General features: G+C 34.6%; 2 protein-coding genes across 2 annotated transcripts; both read right to left on the minus strand.

The window, feature by feature from the left end:
• Window positions 1-2,011: 2,011 nt before the first annotated feature.
• LOC136820042 (uncharacterized) lies at window positions 2,012-3,321 on the minus strand. Its single transcript, XM_067076277.1, has one exon. The coding sequence runs from the start codon at window positions 3,225-3,227 to the stop codon at window positions 2,139-2,141; it is 1,089 nt and encodes a 362-aa protein (XP_066932378.1). The 5' UTR covers window positions 3,228-3,321; the 3' UTR covers window positions 2,012-2,138.
• Window positions 3,322-6,767: 3,446 nt separating this feature from the next.
• On the minus strand, window positions 6,768-7,994 carry LOC136820053 (uncharacterized). The gene has a single exon (XM_067076286.1). The coding sequence runs from the start codon at window positions 7,594-7,596 to the stop codon at window positions 6,790-6,792; it is 807 nt and encodes a 268-aa protein (XP_066932387.1). The 5' UTR covers window positions 7,597-7,994; the 3' UTR covers window positions 6,768-6,789.
• Between the last annotated feature and the right edge of the window lie 2,181 nt (window positions 7,995-10,175).

Here is a 10,175-nt window from a genome sequence, read left to right on the forward strand (position 1 = left end):
CTTATAAGAAAAATAAATATGCTCATATTGTGCGCCATCCCTTGTTTACTTTGTAAGAACTAATTACCGAAAGGTATGTCACTGTCCATCAAGAGTTATTGATTTGATTCTTATAAAGTAAATGCTTATAAGAAATTAAATATGCTCATATTGTACCCCAATCCTTGTTTACCTTGTAAGAACTAATTACCGAAAGGTATATCACCGTCTATTAAGAGTTATTAATTTGATTCTTATAAGTAAATGCTTATAAGAAAAATAAATATGCTCATATTGTACCCCAATCCTTGTTTACCTTGTAAGAACTAATTACCGAAAGGTATATCACCGTCTATTAAGAGTTATTGATTTGATTCTTATAAAGTATATGCTTATAAGAAAAATAAATATGCTCATATTGTACCCCAATCCTTGTTTACCTTGTAAGAACTAATTACCGAAAGGTATATCACCGTCTATTAAGAGTTATTGATTTGATTCTTATAAAGTAAATGCTTATAAGAAAAATAAATATGCTCATATTGTGCTCCGTCCCTTGTTTACTTGAAAGAACTAATACCGAAGGTATATCACCGTCTTCAAGAGTTATTGATTTGATTCTTATAAAGTATATGCTTATAAGAAAATAAATATGCTATATTTGCGCCATCCTGTTTTTTTGTAAGAACTAATTACCGAAAGTATTTCACCGTCTATCAAGAGTTATTGATTTGATTCTTATAAAGTAAATGCTTATAAGAAAAATAAATATGCTCATATTGTACACCAACCCTTGTTTACTTTGTAAGAACTAATTACCGGAAGGTATAACACCGTCTATCAGGAATTATTGATTTGATTCTTATAAAGTATATGCTTATAAGAAAATAAAGAAAAATCAAAACTGTGAAGCTAAAGACACAAAGATATAATGACGTAATCCAAAGAAAACCTGCGAAGATCTTCCGTGGTTATACGAGCGTGTAATTTGTAAATTGATTTTAGTGAGTTCGTCCACCGTATCAAGTACTTTCGTTTTCTAAATTTTCGCACTCGATTTCGAAACGACGGTATGTGCCGCGTAAAATCTGCTTTTCAAAATCGTACCCTTACAGTGCAGTTCAATATGGCTAAAAAAGGCACCCTTTCAGTGCATTTTCTCTTGATTTACCCAACCCTTATAGTGCACTATATTTCTCAGCTGTAATCTGCGTGTGAAAGAAGAAGAAGCTTTGGGAAATTTTCTGTTTCAAAGAAAAACTGAGAAAATTATTCTTGTCAGCCGTAATTATCAGACAATAGAAATTTTTTCAAACAAACGAGAAGTAAAAACCTTTCTTTTTAACAATTATTTTGACTTTGTTTTAAAATTCGACCCTTGCAGTGCAATCTCACAGAAACACACCCTTACAGTGCATTTTGGGATGCTGAAAAACCTCACCCTTAAGCGCGGCACATGACGTAGGCCAGATCATATGAGAGCCCCCCCCCCCCCCCGGGCCGGTCTGCACTGACGCGCGCTGCAATCGCACCGTTTGGCTTCAATCCTTTTTGCTTGGAAAAAAGATTACGTCATAAAAATGTAGCGCGTGATCGAAAAAAAAGTTGAACACATTTCTCTAATTACAGTGCGAAGCATTAGAATTAATGTTTTTTGAAAAAGTGGGATAAAATTTAAAACGCGATTTCTTAAACACTGAAATACTAGGTCACAGTGTGGATCTAAACCACACTGAAACGACCGCCTTCCATCACGCATCACGCTCGCGAAAGAGCGCGCGCACATTATTAACGCCTACATGTCATCTCCAGTACATTTTAGATTATTCATTGAAAACAGATTACAATATAGTCATTTTTCATGTCTCGATTATTCAATTCCGAATAAAAGACATTCAGGGGAAAAAAAGAGAAACACCTGGGTAATCTAGTTAAAAAAACCGAAAGTAAATGGTAGACAAAGTAATGAGCCAAGGCAAAACGAGATTAGCGTACCACTATGAAAGAAACCGCCTCCGGCGGTCGATAAAGATTGATAACAAAATTTTTTCCAATGCAGTATTATAATTTTTGATCCGTGAATATAAAAATAATCTATTTATAATCATAATCAATTTCAGTCTTGTTTTTCAATATTTTCTCTATGACATCAAAAGATTTCACACTTTGGAAGTGGTTATGATTCCTGTTAAAGGACCACCGCTTGTCATCGGTAAAACACTATCAATCTTCCATCCAGATGCTTCAAAAATGGCTCTATATTGGTCTTGGTTACGCTCTTTACCACCGAATATTGCCATCAACATATCCAAATTTTTTTGACTCTTAGCAATTGGATTCGTTACACCTGGCTTAGGAAGGATTGCATCGCAAATCACAACTTTGCCATCCGAAGGGAGAGCTTTGTGTAAAGATTTCATGATCTTGATGCAAACCTCATCATACCAATCGTGAAGAATGTGCTTCATGAAAACAACATTGCATGATGGGATCGTCGAAGAGTCGAACATATCTCCAGCAACCATTTGAACGCCTGGGATCGACTCAGCTTTCTCAATTACCTCTGGAAGATCAAAGTTTATGGTGGTAATGTCAGGGAATTTCTCTTTGACCGCTTTCATAACAACCCCATAGCAACCAGCGATGTCGCAAACTATTTTCCCATTGAATGCCGACCAATCAAATTCATCTAAGATGCCTTTCAATTCACTATACGAAAAGAAAGACATGAATTCGTAGAAAGGTTTTCCAGACTCAGGGTGTTCTTTATAATAGGGGACGTCACGTTGTCCGTTAGCCCTCTCGAATGGAACTTCACCTTTGGCTTGACCTGAGGTGATTTCTGGCAACGTCGCCCAGGCTTTCCATGCAGGTTGTTCCGATAAGTGATGAACACCACAAGCCATACTAGGTTGGCCTTCAACCCCCGTCTGCAGTAACTTCCCTTGTAATGCAAGACTATAACAATATTGGTTTTCCCCATCTTCGCTTGCTGTTTCAACGAAAATTCCAACTTCAGCTAAAAGTCTCATTTGACGAAACAGCAAATCTTGGTCAACGTTCTCTCCAAGGCGTTGGCAAATCTCTTTCATGGATAAAGTTTCAGCTCCAATGACATCGGGAATCCTCAGTTTGACCATGGTGTAAAGACATTGTTGCGTGAAAAATGCCATATTAAGATCAAGGATTTGCGGTACTGCTGATTTGATTTCATCTTCTGTTAACATTGCTTTTTTCATTGAAAACATCTTTGATAAGTTTCCTCAGAATCGGCAACAACCAATATTTTCTTAGCTTCAAGGTCTGAGAGTTCAATACAACCTTTGTCGAACACTATTTCTAAATCTAAATGATCAAATAGATTTATAAAAATGAAAATCATGAGAGCTACAGTATCTGGCCCCCAAAACGTCGATCAAATCTAAATCTAAAAATTTTCTCAAATCTAGAAGAAAAGAGGTTTTACAAAAATCTTTGCTGCATGCAAAACTTTAACATCTACTTTATTTCCCGAAAGCTCTTTTTCGAAATTTCCAATTTTAACAGTATTTTTCAATCACTTAAAAGATAGGTTGCTAGCAAAAACGTAGGTTTGCAATTTCAGCGATTTCTCGAGATCTCTTTAAGATATGAATACAAAACTTTGACCATAAATTTGTTTGATAAAATCTTTACAGTATATCCCTTGTTGTTAAAACGCAGGTTTAGGGCCCCCAAAACGTAGGCGTAGTTACAATCAAATTATTAAGCCCAGTGGCAATAGTGGGAGAAGAAACTATGAACACATTTTTATTTTCCCTTAAATTTACGACCCGATGCTCGATGAATGTAAAATTTACGATTTTTATAGAATATTTCAAGATTTTCGATGATGCAAGTCCAAACTGAAAATTTAGAAATTTTCAAAATGACAATTTTGATTTAACGACTTCTTAATTAAGTTTCTGCAAACCAATTTCTTTTGAAAATGGTTCCATTCATGTATGGAATATGTTGTGAAAATTTTAGAAAAACAGCTGAACTGGAACTGAAAATACTAAGCTTTTGAAAGTTTATTTTTTCCTATACTTTGCAAAAATATGACAGAATTAGCCTTTTTTTTGCTGATTCAGCGAAAATCTTAATATATGATATTAATTTTTTGTTATAAACTATCAAGTCAAGCTGGTAGGAACGGAATTCCAAGATTTTTGCTGTTACTCATATTTAGAATTTTCGGTTTTATCAATGTTGATTTTAGGGCCCCAAAATACTGGTTGGCCTTTAAGATACTTTTAAGATATCTTTTACTCATCTTCTAAAGTCACAGATGTTATCTGCATTTTCTGAAATGCATTAGGTGTCGAAAGTTTCTTATATCCCATTTTCATTATCCAAGGAGCTAGAGTGAGTTATACGCAATTTGTATCTAATTTTGGTGTTTTAATATTTCCAAACCATCAAAAACATACTCATTTTTAAGTATAACCATCATTGCATCAAAATAAACAAAAATCGTCTAATTCTGATAAATCTACAGGTCAGAATCCTCATTTTAATGACGACCTACGTTTTGAGGTCCGTCTCCGTTTCGGGGGCCATAATATGGCGTGTTATGACAAAAGGAAGTAACTGCAAATTTTTGAATTTGAGAAAATTGATTAAACACGTTTTTTTTTGGTATTGAAAAGAAAAGGCTTTCTGAGACATCACAGTAAGTTAATCTTGTTACTAATAGAAGGTATTAACATATAAAAGGGTTGTGGCAAGCAGAATACCACATGACATTATATACTGCATAATCAAACTTTTACAATCTTAAAGACTTTTTTTATTAGACAAATTTAATAATATATTTTTAAGAGTTTCTGCAAAAAAAAAAAAATTCTATTAAGGTTGGTTTGGTTTTCAGTAGCGATAAGAGTAAAAAGGTATTTTTAACAAAGAATTCTCGTGCCTATGGAATAAAATAGGTTGAACAAATCGTTAGAAAAAGTTGAAAAATGAGGTTACACAAAAAAAAATTTATATATAATAATAAAAGATTTTCAAAACAAATTGGTCATAAAAAACGTAATGAATAAAATAGCTTAATTACGGCTAGAGAGAAAAATAGTTCTATACAATAAATAATTAGGTAGTAAAATATAAAAAGGGGTATTTACACGTTAAAATACTAATAAAAGTTTTGACAAAGAAAAAGTGTTAAGTTGAAACGAAAATGCTAAAAAATACAATTATTCCTATCCTATATCAAGGGGTCAATGAAAAACATTGGGTAATACTAGAATACGCAACCATCCACAATCAGCCACAATCAGCCACAACCAGCCACAATCAGCCACAATCAGCCACAATCAGCCACATCAATCAATAAACTTTGAAGCCATTTTACTTTTTCATAGAATGAAACAGGGATGTGAGACTAATGAGCCTTCATTTATAGCTTGATATTTAGCGAAATTCCGTCATGTATCAATAAACTTGAAGTCATTTTACTATTTAATCACATGAAACAGGGATGTAAGACTAATGAACCTTCATTTAAATATCAAGCTATAAACGAAGGTTCATTAGTAAAGCAGTTAAAGCAGTGACAACTGGTGCTGATGCTTAATACCTGACGATCAATTGATCCATAAGAATTAAAGCTATAAAATCACAGTTAAGACGTGAAAGTTACTTGGACTTTTCACAAAATTTCAGATCAAACTCAAAAGTTAACTGGGTCGCTTCAGAAAATTTCAGCTCTGGAAACATGGCTCGCACCCCCCCCTTCCGCCTGAGCGGGGGGAGCTACACCTAAAATTTGCCATATAAAATATAAGAGGTGGGAGCTGCTTGTTTTTCCCAACAGGCGGGGGGAGCTCTATCTTGGGGGGACCTGCATTAGTTTATGTAACTCTGGAGGCTAAATAACACTTCCTAAATAATTTTCTTTACTATTGGTTTTTAATTTCTCTAAACGTTTATCCTTAAAATGCAAAAATGAAGACATTCTATTGCATTCTCTAAAAGTGCACACACATGAAATTTGCGCATGGATTTTTAACGTTTTCCAAACTGTTTGGGAGAAACACAAATTTCCAACCCCAAAAGTCTAGTTTTGCAAGGAGGAGTCTCAATTTAAAAAAAATGTAATATCCACATGGATTTTTAACGTTTTCCAAACTGTTTGGGAGAAACCAACCCAAAAAGTCTAGTTTTTCAACCCGAGGTATCAAATTTACAAAAATATGTATTTTCACATCGATTTTTGACCTTTTTTTCAATTCCCAAACTGTTTGGAAATAAAAAATTTCCCACCCAAAAAGTCATGTTTTCCAATCAGGCTTGGAAAATTGTCATTTCTACATGGTTTTTTTTCACTTGATTTTTCAAGGCCATTGGTTTATTCTACAAAACCTATGGGTAATTTACGTTTTCCAAATCAGATTAAAGTAATCGCTCCAATTTCCAACCTTCAATTATAAAACCAAAATTTCCAACCCAAAAATATTGAATTTTCAACCTTGAAAATCGAAAATTTTTTCCTGTGCTAGTTAAAAAAGAAAGAAAAGTAATTGGTAGACAAAGTAATGAGCCAAGGGAAAACGAGATTAGCGTACCACTATGAAAGAAACCGCCTCTGGCGGTCGATAAAAAGAAAAAAGAAAAGATTTATAATAAAAAAACGAGTAATAAATTGTTTTTAGGAGCGATTTTTTCCAATACAGGCTATATATAACAATTATCATGATTTTGATCCGTGAATATAAAGATCATAATCTATTTCATTCTAGTTTTTCAATATTTTTTCCGTGCTTATTTTATCGACTTGAATGAAACATTTCACACTTTGGAAGTGGCTATGATTCCTGTTAAAGGACCACCGCTTGTCATCGGTAATACACTATCAATCTTCAATCCAGATGCTTCAAAGATGGCTCTCCATTGATCTTGGTTACGCTCTCTACCACCGATAATCGCCATCAACATATCCAAAGCTTTTTGACTCTTAGCAATTGGATTCGTTACACCTGACTTAGGAAGGATTGCATCGCAAATCACAACTTTGCCATCCGAAGGGAGAGCTTTGTGTAAAGATTTTATGATCTTGATACAATCCTCATCATCCCAATTGTGAAGAATGTGCTTCATGAAAACAACATTGCATGATGGGATCGTCGAAGAGTCGAACATATCTCCAGCAACTATTTGAACGCCTGGGATCGACTCAGCTTTCTCAATTACCTCTGGAAGGTCAAAATTTATTGTGGTAATGTCAGGGAATTTCTCTTTGACCGCTTTCATAACAACCCCATAGCAACCACCGATGTCGCAAATTTGTTTCCCATTGAAAACCGACCAATCAAAATCATTTAAGATGCCTCTCAATTCACCATCCGAAAAGAAGGACATGAATTCGTTGAAATGTTCTGCAGACTCAGGGTGTTCTTTATAATAGGCGAAGATTAGCCCTTTTGAATGGAGATTCACCTTTGGCTTGACCTGAGGTGATTTCTGGCAACATCGACCAGGCTTTCCATACAGGTTGCTCTGACCAATGATGAACACCACAAGCCATACTAGGTTGGCCTTCAACCCCCGTCTGCAGTAACTTCCCTTGTAATGCAAGACTATAACAATATTGGTCATCTTCGCTTGCTGTTTCAACGAAAATTCCAACTTCAGCTAAAAGTCTCATTTGACGAAACAGCAAATCTTGTTCAACGTTATCTCCAAGGCGTTGGCAAATCTCTTTCACGGATAAAGTTTCAGCTCCAATGACATCAGGAATCCTCAGTTTGACATTGTTCTGTGAAAAATGCCATATTAAGACCAAGGATTTGCGGTACTGCTGATTTGATTTCATCTTCTGTTAACATTGCTTTTTTCGTTGAAAACATCTTTGATAAGTTTCCTCAAAATCGGCAACAACCAATTTTCCTTTACCTCAAAGCTCTGTGAATTCTGTTCAACCTTTAGTGAACACTCTTTTTAAATGAGACTTCTCAAATGGATTTGTAAAAATAAAAATCATTATAGCTAAAATTTCTTTAAACATATTTATAACAGTTTGATGGAGGAAAGAATCTTTTTATGATTTTTTACAATGTAAGAAAATTATCAAAAGATTATGAAACCACTTTAGATTTCCCATTGATCGACATGCAGAGATAGGCTGCGTTTAGACCAGCCTGGCATTTGTAATTGCTTGCAGTATTCTTTTGAATTCTATTGTTCCGCGCAATTGTTCGGTTTGTCAAAGGCCTAATGATACCAGCGTGTTGGCATTTCGTTGGCATTTGAAATGCCATTTTGAGCAAAGGAATCCCCTTTCCTGGCATTTCAAATCGAACAAAGGAACCAAAACAAAGAGAAAAAATGACATTTTTGATTTTTTTAAATCTTTGCACGTTGTTTATTCAGTTCCTTCTATAGATTGTGAAATTTGCAAGATTTGCCATAGCCTAGCCCTACGGCAAAAAGTTTCAGTCTTAATGACTGCAGTTTTTGAGAAATTCCTTGCAATTCATTGTTTGATCCGTCAAAGTTGAACTTGAGGGAATCACCTTTTCAGTAATAACTCTAAAAAGACGATTCTATAAATGCCATGAAAGAAAATACAATGGAAAAGCTATTAAAATCGAATCCCTCATGAGCAAATGCCAAATTACAAATGCCAGTTGGTCTAAACGCAGCCATAGAGCGCGTTTACATCATCGGGAGGTTTTTCTTAATTAAATCCATCAAAGTCAAACAAAGAGATTTATGATGGATGAATTCACTGGTTTATTACAGTTCTTTTTAGGTTTACGAGATCTATTATATAGTAGAGAAATATGTTTTTTGAGGTCGCTCGATTTTTTTAGTCTAAGTACTTTTTATATACATTTTTGGAAAGATATTAACCCTTAAAAACAGTGTTTTTCAGCCAGAAACACCTGTTTTGTCCAGTTTTTTCGCTTTTCCGAAAACACCTATACTCGCACAGTTAGAGTGCTCTACGTCAAAATTTATGGCATTTTTTTTGAACCACTCGTATATCTCTTATCTTAAATTTTTGAGAGCTTTCCAAAAATATACAACTCTCTTTTCTTAAGCTAAAATTTTCATTACATTTTCACTATGATTTTTGCCTGAGACCGTCATATTTGTCCGAAAAGAACACCAAAGGGCCCGAGAAAAAAAACCCCTACCCCTTAACTTTCCAAAAATGTATAACAATTTTTTCAAATTTTACAAATTTCCCCCTACTAATATAGCATGTTGATACACCGTTTAGTTGTGTCGAGTGCGCAGCTAATTTTTTTCCGTACATGGACGGGAGTATCATCGACGGTCGGGAGTATCTAATCTTTATTGTTTAGTTTTGTTGTTTGGAATTGCTAAGGTCAGGGTTGCTAGTAACGGCTTGGCACTGTGCCGGGTGCATACTCGGGGGTAGGTAAAAATCTGGCTCTCGTAAGGAAAACCAGCAGAGAAACGGTAGGTAAAGAACTCCTTTTAATCATAACTTATTTTCCTCCTCTAAATGAATTTTTGTGAAATTTTCAGGAGAGATCCATAAAATGACCATCGATATCATATTCAAATATCTAAATCATTCTCTTTAAAGGAAAGAAAAAAATTGACAATGTTTACGTTCCTCTAACCTTCCACAGTACTACTAAACAAAGTGCGCATTTTTACCTGCCGTTTTTACGGTGGAACACGGTGGAGATAGCGAGACTCCAAAACGGTGTATTGATATTGCTTAAAGCTTCTTTCTCAATGGTTCATTTTTCATTGATATTTTTTTTAACAAAAAACACGTGTACACTACAAACATATATTACAAAACATTACTTAAACATAAAATATGGAAGCCGAGAAGTGCCATTGAGATTTCTTGAATTTCGGAAAAATTTCTTCACTTTTGGAAAAATTTCTTTATTTTTGGAAAAATTTCTTTATTTTTGGAGAAATTTCTTTATTTTTGGAAAAATTTCTTTAATTTTGGAGAAATTTCTTTTTAATTTTGCTGCGTAATTTCAATATTTGCTGCGCGATTTCAGTATTTGCTGCGCGATTTCAATATTTGCGGCGCGATTTCAATATTGAAATTTGAAATCGCGCAGAAAATATTGAAATCTCGATGGCACTTCTCGGCTTCCATAATAAAATATAGTTCCTCCCCCGCTAGGAACTAACGATCGCCAGAGGTACTAGACTTATGTAAAAAGAATACAAGA

The sequence above is a fragment of the Clytia hemisphaerica genome, unplaced genomic scaffold (assembly GCF_902728285.1).
Source record: "Clytia hemisphaerica strain Z4C2 unplaced genomic scaffold, Clytia hemisphaerica genome assembly, whole genome shotgun sequence".
NCBI lineage: Eukaryota > Metazoa > Cnidaria > Hydrozoa > Leptothecata > Clytiidae > Clytia > Clytia hemisphaerica.

What these genes read in the sequence shown, in the direction of transcription:
- LOC136820042 (XM_067076277.1), bottom strand. Translation starts at nt 3,227, where the DNA reads ATGTTTTCAATGAAAAAAGCAATGTTAACAGAAGATGAAATCAAATCA.
- LOC136820053 (XM_067076286.1), bottom strand. Translation starts at nt 7,596, where the DNA reads ATGACCAATATTGTTATAGTCTTGCATTACAAGGGAAGTTACTGCAGA.